The 20,325-nt window shown below is 35.8% G+C and overlaps 1 protein-coding gene across 1 annotated transcript; it reads right to left on the bottom strand.

Moving 5' to 3' along the window:
• Nucleotides 1-6,047: 6,047 nt before the first annotated feature.
• On the bottom strand, nt 6,048-18,431 carry LOC114027839 (hepatitis A virus cellular receptor 2-like). Its single transcript, XM_027842028.1, has 4 exons — nt 18,357-18,431; nt 13,655-13,763; nt 9,840-9,876; nt 6,048-8,027 (listed from the first exon to the last, which is right to left on the bottom strand). Exons 1-4 carry the CDS (start codon nt 18,396-18,398, stop codon nt 7,832-7,834), a joined length of 384 nt encoding a protein of 127 aa, XP_027697829.1. The 5' UTR covers nt 18,399-18,431; the 3' UTR covers nt 6,048-7,831.
• Nucleotides 18,432-20,325: the final 1,894 nt, after the last annotated feature.

The raw sequence follows: 20,325 nt of genomic DNA, 5'->3' as shown, positions 1-20,325 counted from the left end.
ATTGTGCATGTTTTCCTAATGCCTCAATCAGTTGGGCCAACTTTTTTTTTTTCCTCCTGATGAGGTAGAAAAGAGCCTTGAGGCAGATGGAGCAAGAAGGACCTGAGATAGGAGATAAGATGCAGGAGTGACCAAGTGATCAAAGAAGAGTATGCATTGAAGCCCCCGCCAAGGACTTATCTGCATGCTTTCACAAAGCACCCTCAATTCCAAAACAACTCTTCACTTCTCCTTTCCTGTTCTCTTTGCTTATTACCTCTGGACTACCTGATATCCTAGGAATTTTAGAGCCATGCTTGCTACTCCCATTCTCCTGTCCCCTTCCCCCATTCTATAAAATTATATTTAAACCATACCTTTAACCTGACTAATCGCCTTTGTCTCCTATGGGAAGCAGGGCCTCTCTGCTTCCTTAGGGGAGCAGAGTCTGTGTCCTATGCTCTGCCTCCCACGTGGAGTAGAACACATTGGAGCTCTGCCTCACAGAGAGCAGACCCAGTTGGTGCATCATGCCAATGAATGCCTTTCTTTAACTTGGAGACTATCTGAGTGAATTCTTTCAGGACACTAGGACCCACACATCTTTTCCTCATCATTTCAGGTAGCACTGCAACAATATTGGGGTCCACCCTGAACTCATCACCAATGGCTACAGAGAAGGTCTAAGTGAATTCTTTCCTACCTGAACCACTCTCCCAAATCTAAACTTCAACTCTCACTCACACATCCCTATGCATGCACACATAGGTTCCTTGGGGATCAGTTAGGTGAGGGGAAAGGGGTGAAAGAGGAGAGATGGGTGAGAAAGAATGGCAAGAGAGAGAAGAGGTGAGGTGGGGGAAGGAAAGAAAGGGGAAAGGGTGAGGGGCAGGTGGACCTCAAGTTGCCTGTGGTCCCCTCTCCTGACTCCAGGGAATAGGGAGATCACCCCTCCTCCTCCTCCTCCTCCTCCTCCTCCTCCTCCTCCTCCTCCTCCTCCTCTTCCACCTCCTCCTCCACCTCCTCCAAAGGCAGGGAGGACTGGAAAGAAGCAATGTTAAAGGAAACAGTAACTAGGGAACAAAAAAAATGGCAAGAATTAATAGCTTAAAACACATAGTGATAAGCCTTACCTGAGAACTGAAATCCTTGAAGCTCAAAATGGGCCAAATAGAAAGCAATGACTCCATGAAACAAGAAAAGTTAAAGCAAAATCAAAAGATTGGGGAAAACAAAATATAAAGGATCTACTATTTTTTAATGTAAAACAGGGCAAGGAGAGATAATTTTAGAATCATAAGTCAAAACGGCCAAATCATGGTCAAATTTGATGAAAACTGCATCCAAAGTCATGACCAAAAAAGTTTGTAAACCATACATCAACAAATCAGAGATGAAAATTGCCTGGATCTATTAGAATTAGAGTGCAAAATGAAAATAAGGAAACAGTAAACCAGTTACTTGTTAGGAGTAATCTCCAAATGAAAACTCCCAAGAATATCACAGTCAAAATGCATAGCTTCCAGGCCAAAGAAAAAATAGTACAAGTAGACAAATAGAAAGAGTTCAGGTACCAAGGAGGCACAGTCAGGTTCACATAAGAATAGTTAGCTGCTACAGTAAAGGAGAAGAGAGATTAGAATGTGTTACTCCAATAGGCAAAAGATAAATGCAACAAAGAATAATCTATTCCAGGAAAAATTGAGTATAATGCTACAAAGAATAAAATGAGATTGTGAAGAAATTAATTCCAAACATTCTTAATGAAATGGTAAGAAGTAAACAAAATCTTTGAATGCAGGAATCAAGAGAAACAGAGAAAGGTAAATACATTTCATCACTTGGAAAGGTCAATATGATGAATTGTTAATGGCTGGAGAAATCTGTTTCATGCTAATGAAGTAAAATATCAGAATGGACAAACAAAAAACTTAAGTAGAGGGGCAGCTAGATGGCACAGATGATAGAGCACTGCCCTGGATTCAGGAAGACCTGAGTTCAAATCTGGCCTCAGACACTTGACATTTACTAGCTATGTAACCCTGGGCAAGTCACTTTACCCCATTGTCTCGCCAAAAAAGAGAGAGAGAGAGAAAACAAACTTAAGTAGAATAGTTAAACATTCACATTTCACAAGTCCAAAAACAAAAGTTTCTCTTGTTGTAGGATTGTCTAACATATAGTTAGAATACTTGAATCCTAAATGCAGAAACTCTATATTGCTATTAGGAAGCTAGAAATTGAGTAAGAAAAAATGTACGTAAGATAGACAATGCATTGTCAAAAGAACCTCTAGACTATGCCAATTAAATTTATATTACTCTAAATAGAAACTGCTCTAGAATAAAATCTAACTAAAAGAGTGAAATACTAGAACAAGACAGTTAAGTAGACTAGAGTTAGACATTTAATATAAATAGTAAAACATACCAACCGAGAAATCTAATGATATCTACCAGTATCCAGGCTATTTGCATTAATAGAAAAACAGGAGGAACTCTACCACGAGAACTGGTTCATTGTCAGTTCTAACTTTATTCAATAAAGCAAAGATACTTTAAGTTTTAAGTTCTAAAATATCACTACTTTAGGTAGAAATAGATCCAGGTAGCTATTGAGAGGAATAGAAAACAAAATGTTGCGATCTAGAGGCTCTTTTCACAGCGTTTTCCTCTAGCATGATTTATAAGCTACCTAGCTTCCTAATAGCAATATTGTGACTTAAATAGTCTAGCTAGAAGAACCTTCTGCTAAGACTAAGAACAATACAATGAATAATAATAACAATAACACCCAGCATTTATTTAGCACTTTAAGTATTGCAAAGTACTTTAATAATGCTGTAATTTATTGCAATTTATCATTGCAGGTAGATATTATTATTGTTCCCATTTTACATATGGAGAAACTAAGGTAGAGAAAGGTTAAGTGACTTGCCTAGGGTCACAGAGCTAATAAGTATCTGATGCTACATTTGAACTCAGATCCTCCTGACTCCAGGTTCACCATTCTATCCACCACACCACCTAGTTGCCAGTGATTATTTAATTCTACTCTCCTTGATTGGAGATTCTAATATTTGCTGGCAAAGAATAGATTCATCCTGCTATGTGAAACCATACTGAACAATTTGGAATAATCCAGTTAGCCCATTTACAATGTGCACTTCATAGTTTGTTCATGTTTTCTAGTTAGCTACGTCACTTGTAGAAATATTAGTTTCCTGCTGCTGAATATTCAGTAGTCTGGCTACTTGCATCAATATAGCTCAAGAGGAATTCTGCTGAAGAAATTAGTAAAATGTCAGGTATAATTGTAATATCCTTAAGTATCTTATTCAAAGGTTCTAGTTGACCACTGCACTGGATAGAAATAGCTATTTAGAGTAATAGAAACAAATTGGTGGAATCTAGAGGAAATTGTAATCTAACATAATTTCTTAATCATGTATCTACATTTAGGATTCAAACATTTTCGCTATATGTTTCAATATATTGATAGCTTCCCAACAAAGATATTGCATTTTTACAATATAGGATTCAAGTAATTTTAACCATTCATCTTAATCCAGCATCCCAAGATACCTTCTGCTGGAACTAAGGGTATCTTGAGTGCATACATAACTGCATTCTACTTAAGGAAAATTTGCAAACAAGGCTTTGCAGATTTTAAGATGTCATTCCAATGTTAAGTAGAACACTCTAACAGTAGATTAATCTAGCCATGTAGAATTATACCAAACCAGATCAAATTGATCGACTTGCACATATACATCATAGGTAATACAGATTATTTCTAGTTAGCTATCAAACACAATAGCCATAATTACTTATTGGTAATAAAAAACCTACAAGTAGTACTATTGGAAGGATCTGTTGAGTATCCAGTAAAACCAACTTGCATTTAGCAACTAGCAACTTGCATCAATACATCAAGAGGAACTCTCACCAGAGAAATGTACACTGTCATGGTCTGCCTGTGTTTTCCTTAAGTCACTTGTTTGTAGTCTCTACTATAGAGTGTACCAAAAGTCTTATTGCAGTTTTAAACTATTAAATATTATCATTATGCAACATTATTGTTATAGTCAATAAAACTGCACAGAGATTTTTTTTTTTAGAATACCCTGTATATTATAGCCCAGAAATGAAAGACTTAAGGAGAACACAGTTAGAACTTGACACTGTATGTTACTTTACAGAGAGTTTCTTTGGATGTATCAGTAGCAAATAGCTACAATGTTAGACACTCAGTAGGATGCCACTGATATTACTACTAGTAAGTTTTTATTACTAGTAAGTAATCAATAGTAGAGTATCACTAGTAAGTAAACCAGCAGTGTTAAGTTAAGAAAGCTTAAAAGTATACTATTATTTTTGAGACACCCTTACTTTACATAGAAATAGATTCATCTAGCTATTTAGGTAAAAAATCAAATTGGTACAAACTATATGTCCTATTGATGTTACATTATCTCTAATACATCATCTCTTGTTAGCTATTTAGTTTCTTAATGATAATTTTTTGTTTTAATATCTGGGACTGGAGTCTTCTAACTACTTTCTCAATCTAACCTCAAGGGGAAACTTCTTTAAATACCATTTTATCTTGGCATCTTGTTGAAAGGTCCTAAAATTTCCTTCTTTTAACTAGAAATATTCATTCAGCGGTTCCAAAACGTATTTGGCCTATCACCCTCTTTAAAAAAAAAATTACTCAGAACACCCTGGAAATCTGCCTTCTTTGACCCTTTAATATTTTTTTTAATTTCTATCATTTCAAAAAACTATAAAATATTTTTAAATGACATCTTAAATTTAATAATTTATTGCAAATATGTGTGCATGTAGGAGGGGGAGGTCCTTCATTGAAATTTCATGTAACCATATAGTATCATATTGTAAACAAGTCTTTACACTCACATGTTCCTGCTAATGCATGCTGGACTTCCCAACAATGTGCAATATGCTTGCCTGCCAACACTTGCTTGTTAAGATCTGTCAGTGGACTTGACCACTGATCAGTTATAATTAGCATTTTGTGTGTTTATTTAGAAAATAATGTAATCACTATGATTTTAACTCTGTTACACAACAGATGAAACATAGACGAACGATTTTTCAAAATTTTCTTATCTTCTCTTTCTTTATGGTTCCACTGCCCCCTTATTTTTATTCAATGCCCCCAAATTGTACCTGAGGCTATTGCCACCCCCCTGGATTGGTCCAGTGCCCCCCTAGGAGGGAACCTAGCTGTTTTGAGTAATAGAAAAAAAATGATACATTCTAGATATTCATGTAACAATGTATTCTAACTTACCTATAGGGTTTGTTATTAACCTTCTAACTTTCTAATAAAAATGCTAGGTTTCGATACCTGAGACTCAGATATTCTCACATAGTCTACCAAACAAATTGGATTGTCAGTCTACTTACAGTATAGAACTTCTCTTCACAATTTCTACTTAGATTTTAACTTAGTAATAATTATATTGTGATCCTTTTGCTATCTTGCATTATAGTTACTTACACCCATACAACATTAAGAGAACGTTTAGTGAGGGAATATTACAATGTTATGGTTTAACTGTGTACACTATTCATAAATTAAGTAAACAAGCCACTCTTTCAAAGGAAAACTTTATTTTTGTTTTACGACCATAATGGGACTCAAATACCCTATTCACAGAATGCATTACAGCACGTAATTTTAAAAAACTATTCAGTACGATCTATACCCTTCAGAAAAAGACAAGAGCAGCTCATTTTCAAAGAGACACTTAAATTTAAAGACAAAGACACTGATAACTCCAAATAATATGCTGTCTCAAACTAGCTAAAGAGGCTATAGACTTGTGAAATGTCATGAATCTAAATATCACAATTTATAATTTTCTTCTTTGCAAATATTTCATTCAAAAAAGACTGTCAAATCATGAAACATGTTTTTGACTCAAAGAAAAGTTGGTCTGGTGACAGCTAGGTAGTGCAGTGGATAGAGCACTGGCCCTGGAGGCAGGAGGACCTGAGTTCAAATGTGGCCTCAGATACTTGACACTCACTAGCTGTCTGACCCTAGGCAAGTCATTTAACCCCATTGCCAAAGAAAAGAAAAGTTGTTCAACAGATTTTTTTTTCCCCTCTTGGTCCATGGAGCAAAAGTAATTTCTAAAAAAGGCATTGTTAAGTACAAATAAGCTACAGCAGCAAGTTAGCTTTATGAGACCACTGTCATCGTCATCATCATCACTATCTAACTTAGTTGGGCATGTGATCTGTTCATACTGCTCATGATAGCCTCCACATAAACTTATGGTCCCAAACAATAATGGTAAGGACGATAATACCTTGCATTTGCAGAGTGCTTACTTTTTCAAGGGTATTCACAGCTGTTATCCCCATTGATCAATCACAATGACACTGAGGCGGTCAGGGTAGTTTTACCCATTTGAGAACTGAGAAAACTGAAGTAAAGGCTAACTTTATTATGATTATGTACCTAATTAGTGACATAGCTGGGGTCTGATTCCCTCATCCTGTAATCCTTCTATTAGCACCATTTTTGGATCAGTCATATCTTGGCCATCCTTAGAATCTTAAAGCTGGTTCCCTTTAGTAATGGAGCTGTCGTCACCACTGAAATCTCTTCCAAAAGTTGCTACAAATTTCCAGTTTAAAATTAGGACAACCAAACATTGCAAGATACTATTTAGAATGGAAAGTCATTGTACATTATATTAACAACACAGGTACCTTAGCAGGTGATCTCAGCTTTCAAATGTCCTAAATACTACAAAGAAAAATTAGTTCTCATTTGAAACCATTGGTCACAACAACCATAATAATATATTTGTTGTTCCCTGGATCCATTTTTCCTACTGTACAAATTTACCCCAGTGAACCAAAAAGTCTAACTGAACTTTTGAGGAAGGGATAGCAGGCTGTCCATAATATCAGTTACCCCCCAAAAGAAACATAAAAATAAAAAAACCTCTGGTCTTTTCCCATTAATCATTACATTTTAAGATCAAATTTGCTAGGGAAAGATAGAAAGAGATTGTCATTCTAAAGTAGTAATACCCTCAAACAGCAACAGCCTCTTTTCTTTCTAAAAGACCTATCCTATTGGACGCCTCATTCACTGCAGTTTTTCAAGGTAACTTTTCCTTCCATGGCTCAGACTTATGTGTCTTATGTCAGTTTGTGGTAGCAGGAGGCCAAGACAGTTGCAGTTTCTCTACCTTGAATTCATGTTCTCAGTCCCAAGCTATATCCACTGCCTATTAATAGAACTTTGCACACATTGTAGCATAAGCTATGAAAGGCACTCTAGTTTCCTGTAACTATGGAAATGAGCTCTCTGAGTTCCCAGAAAATAAGTTGGCATCAAGCCACATTTGCAAAAGCCAAGAAGGAGAACTGGATCTACCTGTGCTAAAGAAATTGAATTCATGGAGGAAATAAAACCAGCTGCCTACATAAGAACTTAAGGAGAAATGTGGCAATTGGAATTTACAAAAACAAAACTACCCTTTTATTTGTTTTATTGGTTGATTGAAAGTTGCAGTGATTGTGTGGCTCTCCAGAACCCTAAGTTCTCTATGTCTACACATGACACAAAATGGTATAACTTAAGAGAATTAGTGCCAGATTCAACTCTCATCTTTCTGGCATAGTTTGTAGTCTGACAAAAGTGTCATTGTTTGGTACCACGTCGGTTGTTTCATCTCCAGAGTCACCGTTTATTGTTGCAATTGCTCCTGTCAGGTAGAGATAACACCTAGGAATAATCCATGAGCTTAAAAGGAAATGAACATGGAAAAGGCCAGAACTGTCAGTTGAGGATATTATGGTCAAACTTTGGAGGGTTGTTGTTTCTCATTGCATGTTGGCATGACATAGGTATTCTCCTCTTCAATAATGTAGGCATTTTCCTCCTCAACAATGTAGACATTATCTTCAATCGTGTAGACATTGTCCTCTACTCGGTTGCCATCTTCAGTGGCAGTCCTTACAACTTCATTTTTATTACTCGCCAAGAAAGTCAGACTATGGAAATAGAAAAGTAAATGATGAATAGAGATTTGGTGTGACAAGGAAGTCATCTAAAAGATAAGCCGCCTAAAACCCCAAGTTGAAAATTCCCTTTAAACTCAGAGCATTTAAAGGATACTAAAAGAGACCGATTGTTAGAAAACAACCAACCCACTTAGTTTTCCTGAACTGACTTCCATTTCTTTCTTTCTTTTTGCTCAAGAAATGGCTCCCTAGGTAAAGGAAAAGAGAACAATATACTTGGAAATTAAGATGATATTGCCAAGCAGCTAGCCTCTCAATAAAAAAAATCTTCTTGCTATTACAACTCATGAAACAACCACATAACATTGTTATCCTGTGTGGCTCCTTCCACTTTTGCAGTGATGGTGACAAAGGGGCAGAAAAAAGGGTGAGGAGTCCTAAAAATCAATTTTTAGGCTATAAATTTTAATTTGATCTTTGATACTCTAAGAGTGAGATTGTTGGTCAATAATCATCAAGTAAACATACTGTCAGAGGACTGAAAAATATCAATCTTCATATTCTATCTAAAGAAAAAAGTAGAAGGGAAAAAGGGGCATTTAAACGTATGGACTGCTCACAAATAACACCCTTGTAGAAACAAACAAAGGAGTTGACACAGTTGGTTATATATTTCCAAAAGCAAAAAGAAACATTATTCCATGGGATATTTTGTCATTTCTTTTTTCAGTCCTAATAAAAAGGAACAGACTCATAAATGAATGTGATATAATAAGAAGTATTATTACATTTTTCAAAAATAAGCAGTTCGATAGAACACGTATGAAGTACCTACTGTGGGCATCACCAGGTGCAGTACAAAAGGTCCTGGGGATACAAAGATTAAATGAAATAATACCTGCCCCCAAGAAGCTTATATTCTACTGGGAGAATGTTATACAATAAGAATGTGGTGAGTTCATTTTGGGAAGGAGGAGGAAGTGCAAGATGAATCCAAAAATATGTCCTCAACTCTCCCTCAAATTAATAAAAACAACCTTTTAAACACAGAAGCTGAATAGAAGCAGAAGCGTTGACAGCTATGGAGACTGTGCCCCACCCTCCATTCAAAAAAGTTGAACTCAAAACAGAAGTAAAAAAAATCTTGATTAACCAGAAGGTACTTAAATTTAGTCTAAGTGAGATTACAATGGCCCTGAAACTTATTTGTATCCACAAAGATGCAGCTTTAAGACCCTAAAACCCTCCACGTGTGAATAAAATCACTCACACGTGCCGACCTAGCAGGAAAGCCACTCCAAGAGAGCACCAGGTACAAATCCACCCAAACAGGTCCCTATTCCTCCATTCAGCCAAATATCTTCGGTTGCAGCCACACAGCCAAGCTCATGCCTGCTCATTTTGGCTCTATGGAGACCTGGCTCTAAGCCATTCCAATTTGACCAACTATAGAGATCAGAGCATCTAATTCAATTTCTCACCCCATCACCAAGTGGGCTAAGAGATTCAATTATACTCCCTCTAGCAAACAGTAACTGCTTGGTTAATCCTGTGACAGTTCTGACAACATTCCAGAGAAATGAAGAAGCCAGTGAAAATTACTAAAATAAGTGTGGGTAGGAGAAAAGGCATGCAAGGGATGAGTTAGGATATTTACTCAGTAGGTGAGGGGGGATGGGGTGAACAGAAGGGAGGAGGAACAAGAAACATGACTGATATTCAATTTTCACTTAAAATAGAACTGTCAGAAATAATTAAGAAGGAAAATGGGCTGTTTCATTTGTTCCAGAGGCAACTCTATACTGAGAGATATGAGTATGCAGAACAATGCCTGAGGCTTACCTTAGAGTTTGTGCATTCTTTCTGTTATAGAAATATCCTAAGTAGGAGGAAAAGGAGGGGAAAATAGGTGTCAAAGTCCAAGAAGTGGAAAATTGAACATGTCAGCAAAGCATACAAAATAAGAGTTCAAGATTAAACCCTCATGGTATATCTTCCTGCAATTGCATCAGGACTCATTTGCATTTTGGACCTGGCTTTGTCACTGATGCCTTGAGCTGTTTCTCTAAGCTCCAGTACACTCATCTAAAAAATTAAAACATGGCATTAGAATGAGTTCTTAACCTGGGGTCTATGAGCTTGTTTTGTTTATGTTGGCTTGTGGATTTGGTTTTTGATTTTATTTCTATAACTTCATTTCAATGTAATTGACTTCCTTTGTAATCCTTTGTATTTGTATTTTATTTTCTGAAAAGAATATTCTAAGACGGGATCCACAGGCTGTAGATTACCAAAGGAGTCTATGACACCAAAAAGATTAAGAAGCCTTTTTGTATGTTTTCTTTAGCAGCATTGCTGATATAAAAATCCTTTTCATTATTTTGCATGTATGTTGTTATTGTTGTTGTTCAGTTGTTTCAGTCATGTCTAACTCTCTCTGACCCCATTTTGGGGTTTTCTTGGCAAAGATACTGGAGTGGTTTGCCATTTCCTTCTCCAGGCTTCCCATGAATGATGCTATCATGTTGCTTACCTTCTTCATGGGTGGGCGAGGGGCTGGAGGAAGGGAGAGAATTTGGAACTCAAAATTTAAAAAAAAAAATGAATGTTAAAAATCTTTGAAAGTATAATTGGGAAACATTTAATGAAAATTTTTAAAATTTAAAAGAAGTCTTGTAGTAGATGATTTTTAAGATCTTTTTTAATATTAACATCCCATGATTGTAAGCTTCTTGAAAACAAGAACATGCCTTATATTCAGGATTGTGTTGGAAACAGCTGGAATGGGCTGGAACCACATTTTAAACTTTCAATGTAAGCATTCATGGAATCAGCAAACATTCTAAACATTCTTATTTTTATTATTTTGTTGACTGTCTAAATGTAAAGTGTTAATAATGCAGAATAAAGAAACAATGTTTCAATCTGCACCCAAGAGTCTATCAGTTCTCAATCTGAAGGTGGATAATATTTTTCATTATGAGTCCTTTGGAACTGTCATAGATCATTGCATTGATCAGAGTAGCTAAGTCACAGTTGCTTATCATCATGACATTGCTGTTATTGTGTACTTTATTCTCCTGGTTTTGCTACACTTCACTTTGCCTCAGTTCATAGGGGTCTCCCCAGGTTTTTTCCAAGCAATCCCCTTCAGCATTTTTTATATCATAGTAGTATTTCAACACAGTCATATACCATAACTTGTTCAGTCATTCCCCAGTTGATGAGCTTCGATTTCCAGTTCTTTGCCACCGCAAAAAGAGCTGCTATAAATATTTTTGTACATATGAGTCCTTTTCCTATTTCTTAAAAAATCTCTTTAGGGTATCAACCTAGTAGCAGTATGCACTTTGAGCATAGTTCCATATTGTTCTCCAGAATGATTGGACTGGTTCATAACTCCACCAACAGTGCATTAATGTACTTATTTTCCCACATCCCCTCCAGCATTTGTTATTTTCCTTTTGTGTCATCTTAGTCAACCTCTTAGGTGTAAAGTGGTACCTCAGAGATGTTTTCATTTTTATTTCTCTAATTATTAGTGGTTGAGAGCATTTTTATATGATTATTAATAGTTTTGATTTCTTCTACTGAAAACTGCCTGTTCAAGTTCTTTAACCATTTATTAATTGGAGAAAGACTATTTTTTATAAATTTGTTTCAGTTCCCTGTATATTTGAGAAATGAGTCCTTTATCAGAGAAATTCACCATAATTTTTTTTCCAATTGTTTTTCTCCTAATTTTGGTTTTGTTTATGTAAAAAACTTTTTTTTAATGTAACCAAAATTATCCATTTTACCTCCTATGAATCTCTCTTTCTCTTGTTTGGTAAGGAATTCTTCCTCTCTGTATATTTGTCAAGCATTTTTTTTTATGCTTGTCTTATTTGCGTATATCACCTTTTACGTCTAAACTGTGTACCCATTTTGAGCTTACTTTTGTATATGCTGTGAGATGTTGGTCTAGGCCTAGTTTCTGCATAATTATTTTCCTGTTTTCTCAGCAGTTTGTGTCAAAAAGTAACCTGAGATCTTTAAGTTTATCAAATACTACATTACCATGCTCACTTGATTCTGTATGTTGTGCAGCTAATCTAGTCTATTGAGCAACCTCTCTATTTCCTTTCTAGTATGAAATTGTTTGGTTATTACCACTTTGTAGCATAGTTTCATACCTGATACTGCAGTTAGACCCCTTTCAATAGATGGATAGATAGATAGATAGATAGATAGATAGATAGATAGATAGATAGATAAATTGATTCCCTTGATATTCTTGAACTTTTGTACCTCCAGATGAATTTTGTTATTTTTTCTAGCTCTATAAAGTAATTCTTTGGCAGTTTGACTGGTATGGCACTAGATAAGTAAATTAATTTAGTTAATAGTGTCATCATTATTATGTTGGATTGGCCTACACACAAACAATTAATATTTCTTCAATTATTTAGGTCTGTTTTTGTGTGAAAAGTATTTTATAATTGTGTTCATATATTTCCTATGTGTGTCTTTGCAGGTAAACTCCCAAGTATTTTCTACTGTCTGCAGCTATGTTAAATGGGATTTCTCCTTCTATCCCCTACTTCTGGATTTTATTGGTAACATATAGAAATGCTGATGATTTGTGTGAGTTTATCTTATATAATTAGATAAAGTTAATTGTTTCAACCTTATTTTAGTTGAGCAAAAGTGATAGTTTTGTTTCCTTATAGCCTATATTTATTTATTACTTCAATTTATTATTGCTGTAACTAGTATAGCGAGTATAATATTGAATAATAATAGTGATAATGGACATCTTTGCTTTATCCCTAATCTTATTGGTAAGTCTTCTAGTTCATTCCCTTTTCAGATGATTCTTGCTCTTAGTTTTAGATAATTATTATTTATTATTTTAACAAAAATTCCATTTATTTCTATGCTTTCTGGTGTTTTTAATGGGAATGGGTATTGTATTTTGTCAAGTTTCTAATGTATCTTTTTATATAATTTTGTGATTTTTGATGTTTTTGGTATTTTCCTCATACTGAACCAGTTATCCATTCCTGGTATTAATCCAACCTGCTCATAGTGCAAAATGCCTGTGCACTTTTCCCCATTGCCAATGCCACTGCAGCCACAACTCACAGATGGTGCTGTTTCTGTAGCATCATGCTCTCAGCCAGCCCCCACTCCAGTATCCACAGGCTTCTTTTTCTGTCTTCCTAAGCTATGACTTTTTCTTTGCTTTCCCTGCTCAGAATTCTCTTTTTTGTGGTCATTTTGTAGAAGAAATTTTGGGAGAAGTTTAGCACTTGTGACCTTTCACTCTACCATCTTGACTCTACTCCCACATAAGAAGTTAATTATAAAATTGCAAACAAAATTAATAGCATAATAATGTACAGTATTATCATTATTCTTCAAATAATTGAGTTGATTTCTCCAATTTTCAACTAAAGGCTATGACCAGTCTCCAAATTTGATGCCGCAACAGTAATTCTATCAGAAGTTTTACACCAAACTTACAAAGAGCCATCTCAAAGTAGAAGATACCATGTGGCTTGATATAATCCTTGATATAAATTCAAAGTCTTTTATTCTTCCAATCAGCTGTCCTTCTAGGAATTAAAGGTTTTTCAGAGCACATCATTGTCAAGAATTTGGAAATGACTTACGTTTCAAAACAAAGACAAGTAAAATCAGAATGAGAAGCACCCCAACAAAGACACCAACTCCAATGTATATTCCCTTATTAGTAGCCACCAACTGGTCATGTAGGATGACCTATGAGATACAAAGATAAAAAAAATTAAGGTATTGGTGAAACATCTAGCAAATATTGCTTAGGATAATTATTAATTGTTTATTGGAATTGTTTAATCTCATATTCCTAAATCTGTAAAATAAGTGGGGATAGGGAAAACAAGATTTTTTTCTAAAGTTATTCCAAATCCAAAATTCTAGTTCATAAATTTGAAATTTATAAACCTCATGTCTGCTAAGTTATTTCTAAGAAGACATTTATCAAATTCCAACAGCTGTCAAAATACATACTATGGGCAAGGCTGGACACTATTGGATTAGGGGTAACTAGCAATATTAACTCATTTGTCAAGGAAGGAACTCAACACCAAGAGTTAAAGTTATGTAAGTAAGTGAAATTGGCATACAAGGAGACTGGATGGCAATTAGAAACAAAATCAATGGCCTAATTAAAAGCACGCTAAAGTATTGCTCTTTTTAAGACTTGGACTGACTCACCCAATAACCAAAGCTGATTATCACTGCAAAAAGCACACCAAATTTCCCAAGAGTTAGTCCACTTCCTCTCTTGTGATGCCATAGGTATGTGGGATATAGTAGACATTTTTTTTAAATCTTGCATATTCATTGATCATGAAGATAAATAAGACAAAGTCCCTTTCTTTAAAGAGCTTACAATCTAGGATTGCTGTTGTTCAGTTATTCAGTTGTGTCCAATTCTTTGTGACCCCATGAACCACAGCACACCAGGCCCTTCTATCCTCCACTATCTCTTGAAGGCTGTCCACGTTCATGTTCATTGTTTTCATAATACTATCTATCCATCTCTTCTTCTACTATACACTTTTCCTTTTGCCTTCAATCTTTCCTAGTATCAGAGTCTTTTCCAATAAGTACTGTCTTCTCATTATATGGCCAAAATATTAAAACCAGAACTTTCCTTCCAAGGAGCAAGTGTCTTAATTTCATAGCTGCGGTCACCATCTGCAGTGATCTTTGAGCCCAAGAATATAAAATCTGACACTGCTTTGACTTCTTTTCCTTCTATTTATCAGGAAGCGATGGGACCAGTTTCCAAGATCTTATATACACAAATAAATAATACTGAGTCGGTGGGGGAAAGGAGAGGATAACAAGCATTTATACTGTGCCTACTATGTACCAGGCATTATACTAAGTGCTTTATAGTATATAAGAGAGGTACAAGCAAAGTATTGGGAGAGTTCAAAAGAAGAAGGGATCACTTCTGACTGGGAGTCAGACATGGTGGGAATTAGGAAAGACTACATAGAAGAAATAGCATTTTGACTGGACCTAAAAGAATGGCAAGGATATCAACTAATGAAGACATAGCAGGAGCTAAGACAAAGGAAATACACTAGAAATAAGGAATGACATGACAAGAACAAAGGCACATATGCAGAAAAGTGCTGAAAATACTCAAAAGAGGTCTACAAGGTCAGCCTCTATGGAATACAGGTCACAAAAAGAAAATAGTAGGAGATAAGACTGGAAAGCAGAATCAGATTGTGAAAGGGTCTTAGGTACAAAGCTAAGCTAATGATAGTGGGGGAGAAATATTCCCACACAATGTTAAATGTGTGTGTGTGTGTGTATTTATGTTGTTATTTGTGGCAGTATTATTATTGAACTGTGAAGGACATTTCATATTTTCTCTGGAGTGTGCATGGCACTTTTCTTGAGAATATTTCACAATAGCCTTATAAATCATTAATTTCTCAATGCTCAGGGTTACCATTTAAGAGTGTGTGTTAATTGTGTTTTTCCTAAAATAATTGGTGCATTTCCAAAAGATGAGGGTTTAACACTTGGGGATTGGGGTTACCAGACAAGGTGGTAAATCTATTAGATTGTATGATTACAAAGTACTTGGTTTCAAGGACTCTGCTAATCTGTAGTTTCATCTGGAAATAGCAAAGAAGAATTGCATCCATTAGGACTTTTCACAGAAAGACAGAGTTGGATGGGACCTCAAAGAGTCTAAATCATCGCTTCCCAATCAAAGGGCTATTGTTTTTCTACCTATGTTCCTACAATATCTTAGAGTTCTTTGCTCCTTTTTCCCAATTTTTGATGAAAGAAATGGAATGTAGAAGTTGTGGTGAGCATTGTTAAGAAAAGAAGGGAATGGGGGCAGCTAGGTGGAGTAGTAGATAGAGCACCAGCCCTGGAGTCAGAAGGACCTGAGTTCAAAACCTGCCTCAGACATTTGAGTTTTACTAGCTGTGTGACCTTGGGCAAGTCAGTTAACCCCATTGCCTAGCCACCCCCCCCCCAGAAAAAAAGAGAGAGAAAAGAAAAGAGGGGAGGTCTCTTGGCAGAGAAGAAAAGGACAAGTGGTATAGAATGACACAGATATTTCCAGACATAACCAACATGGGAATTTCTTTTATATGATCATACTTGTTTGTTACAAGGAAGGACTCTTACGGGAGGGAGAGGAGGAATTGTTAGAGAGTGACGTTAATACTAAAAAGAATCATTAAAAAAATAAACAGAAAAGAAACTTCAGAATAAAACACAAACAAGCAGAACAGTATTAAAACTACCATGTTGAATTTGAAATATATAAAAAAATCTATATATAGTACATAGACCTCCTGTCCTTTTGTATAGGGGAATGTTGTGTTTATTGATGTTTATCACATTTATAGTAATTTAAAATGTTTTTTAAAAAGAAAAAGTTCATGACCAGTGTGTGCAATTGTATGTGAATACACACTTAAACAGGCATTTGTAGTCATCTATCAGGCCTTGTGAATGACACAGAGTGGTAGAGTAAAGAGTCTGGAATTGGAGGCACTGAGTTCAAATTCTGCCTGTCACCTGTATGACTTTGGGCAAGTCAGATAATACCTCTGGGCCTTAGTTTCTTCATCTATAAAAGGAGGAGTTTGGATTAGATGTCTTCTAAGGTCCTTTCCAGCTCTAAATCTATGATTTCATCAGCCAAATGAATCTTTTGGCCTCTTTAAATAAAATATACAAGATAATAATTTAACTTATTCTTGATGATTCAAGGCCATCATTATACACTATTGATTAGTAATTGTGTAGATTATTTATTCTTATATTAGACTTAAATTTTTGAGGAGAGGGCCTATGTCTTTTCTAAACTCTACCTAGCTAGTCCCTAGAACAGAGTTCTGCGCATAGTAGGGATTTAATATATGTTTGTTGAATTTAATTGTTGTAAGTTAATTTCTGGATACATCTACATTAATCCCATCAGAATAGGAGAAAAGAGACATAGTTTATTTAGAACTCATGACCTTGATGGTAAAATTCAGTCTTATTCATGAAGCTCACCACTTATTACCCTCAAACACTTCATTTTAAACATTTTAGATGAAAATCTGTGTTACCTATTTCTCTGCCTTTTTAAACATTCTAAACACAATTTAACCTTTAGTGACTATAGGTCATCTTTATAAGTATCAATTATTAGACAGTACTGCAATGGTCTCAGGGCTTACTTATTAAGATGTATCCCTACATTTGTCCCTACATTAAATAGTCCTATACTGTTAGGCTTCTTGAGTTCTTTTATCTGCTTTTTTGTAGTTTTTTTGTCTTGTCACCATCAACTGTTATAATGTTTCTCCATCCCTTAATAATGCACTCAGCCTTCTAAATTCCTGTTCCCAGTTTGATAAAAGCTGGGAAACCTGAAAACCATGCTTTTTGCTGATGTTTTTAAGTCATTTCAATTGTGGCCAACTCTTAGTGTCCTCATTTGGAGTTTTCCTGGCAAAGATACTGAAGTACTTAGCCATTTGCTCCCCCAACTCATTGAAACTGAGGTAAACAGGGTTAAGTGACTTGTCCAGGATCTCAGAGCTAATGTATGAGTCCAGATTTGAACTCAGGTCTTCCTAACTCCAGGCACTGCACCATCTAGCTGCCCTAAACCATGCTAAGTAGAATTAAATGAAAAATAAAAAGTAGAGATGAGTTGTAGGTAAAGGACTGAGAGGTTTCTCCTATGAGCTTATGAGTAAAGTGTATGAGCTTTAATGTAGAGGCATTACTCACTATTCTGTGACTTTTGTTTAACTCTTTCTGAGCTTCTGGCTATATTCTGGTAGCTAATATGATCAGATGAGAGAATTCTGGGGGCATTAGGATAGACTCAAATTCTTATACGCCTTGGAAAATAAATGTGTCAAAAGGCTGAGAAAGACAAATCTAAAGAACTACGAACTGGGACAACTAGGTGGCACAATGGATAGAGCACTGGCCCTGAACTCAGGAGGATCTGAGTTCAAATCCAGCCTCAGACCCACACTTGACATGTACTAGCTATGTGACCTTGGGCAAGTCACTTCACCCCAATTGCCTCACTAAAAAAAAAAATTTTTTAAAAAAAGAACTACAAAGTGACGAGCATTAAGACAATCAACTTGATCTTCCAAATTCCCAAGAGAGTCCTCAAAAATAAGTACTTTTTCAGTGAGGCTCATTGTCACTATAAGCCATGAGGATGTTACTGAATGAGCTGCTTCTTCAGGAACCATCCCCTGTACTCAATTTATTTGTAAGGGAGAAACTGATTGATAAGTGGTTGGGAGGTGAGGGGAACTATTTACCTACCGTTTTGTTTTCATACTGGTAGCCTTCTGAAATCCCTGTCATTGTATCATTTGCTCCTTAAAGAGAGGAAACACCAATTAGATTAGCTAAGAATGCTTGGCTTTCTACTAACAGACTCTGAGTAACTGGAAAGAAAACTTTCTGTTGATGAATACAGAGTAGAAGAGATGACCATTAAATTAGGTCAAATGCTACAGTCACACTTGAGTTAGACACATATATTTAACCTTTAAGATAACCACAATTTTCACATCAACCGAAAAGCCATCAACAGCACTCCAGGGGAAACCTGCCAAGAGCATATGCAAAGTACAGAATAATGCAACTCAGAATGAATATTATTCAGCTTAGATTTATTAATGTGAATAAAAGATGCCCCCAAATTGGACTACATCTCTTAAATTAAATCTCTTTGAAAAGAAATAGGTCATATTATTAAAAGTAGAGGGGCTGACCTTAGACAAGTTACTTAATTCCTCTAAAACCTTTCTCTTCTATAAAATAAGGGTAATAATAATACTTATCTTACAGAGTTGTTGTGAAAAAAAGTTTTTAAAATGTAAGCTATCTTACATTTTATCTTATCCAGTATCTTATAATGGACCTTATTGGATCTCATTACTCTGCCTTATTCCATCTAATACTCCATTTTTAAATGAATAATACTCACATTTATGTAACAATGGTGACTATGGGGCAGGAATCATTTCATTCATTTAAAAGTGACTTTCGATATAATTTGTGATTCAAATCAAGGAAAAAGTCACCAAACCAACAATAAAATTATTTAACCAAGACAATGTAAATGGCAGGGGTAACTCAAATAATAAAATAACTCCCAAAAGAAATGTAGTCTTAATTTCATATTCCTCTCCACTAGTTCCATCAGAATAGGTGGAGAGAGACATAATCTATTCAGAACTCATGACCCAGACGATAAAAATTTAAAAATTTGGTCCCTTCTTACTCATGAAGCTGATTATCTTCGGGAGCAGGCTAAGATCTGTGAAGCCTCTCGCTTTGACTCAAGGTTCATTAGGATTTTGCCAGGGGTCCTGGATCCAGAGATGCCATGTGTTTTTCCTTCTGTTTCTCCACTCCCAACTGCAGCCTGCCATTTGTTTCTCCAATCTGCTTGTTCCTAATTTTCTCACTTCTATCCCATCACCATATGGCTCCCTGCTTGTAGCTGCTCAGAAATGCCCCCAAACTCCCCTTCTCCATGCAATCTCCATCTATTTTCTTTCTTATCCATGTTGCAGTTACATGCAGGCACTAGGTTACAAAAGAATCTGACTTCCTAAAGCTTTCTCCAATGAACAGAATTTTCCTTCATTTGTCTCTGTGGGAACCCAAAGCTACATGGGAAAATCTCCCATGGTAGCCTGCCTTTGTTACACTTCAAAGTTTACAAAGAACCTTCTTCCTAACAACCTTGGGTGTAGATAGTGTAGCTATTATTAACCACATTTTACAAATCAGAAAATTGAGGCTTAGGGAAAGAAAGAGGCCTAAAAGTAGATCACCTAGCTAATGAGTGTCATAACTGGGAACCAAACTAATCTCTTGACTGTCAAGGAAGTTATCCTTCCTCAATACTATACTTCCAGAAAAATAAAGATCTCATATCTTCCAGGGACCATGGCTTCTAAGTTTCCTCCTTCTAGCTCTGAATCTATGATACAGTGATGATAGCTATATAAATCAGATAATAGAGTAGGCTTTCACTTTATCTCCAAAATATTATTTTGGAAAATTCACAGATGTGCATATTAACCCGTGATCTCAAAATGTAAGTTGTACACATCACCCTAAAGTGATGAAAGGGCATTATGATTCTATACGCAACTCCAAATTTAGTAGCCTCTCCCACAGAGCCTGGATACTGTTACTGTATCTTTAAGAAAGAATGGAATAGCTGTGTGAACCCTGGGCAAGTCACTTAACCCCAAATGCCTAAAAAAAAAAA

Source organism: Vombatus ursinus, unplaced genomic scaffold (genome assembly GCF_900497805.2).
Source record: "Vombatus ursinus unplaced genomic scaffold, bare-nosed wombat genome assembly UNPS02014863.1, whole genome shotgun sequence".
Classification (NCBI taxonomy): domain Eukaryota; kingdom Metazoa; phylum Chordata; class Mammalia; order Diprotodontia; family Vombatidae; genus Vombatus; species Vombatus ursinus.
Note: the sequence above shows the minus strand (reverse complement) of the source record. Positions and strands in the feature narration are given on the sequence as shown.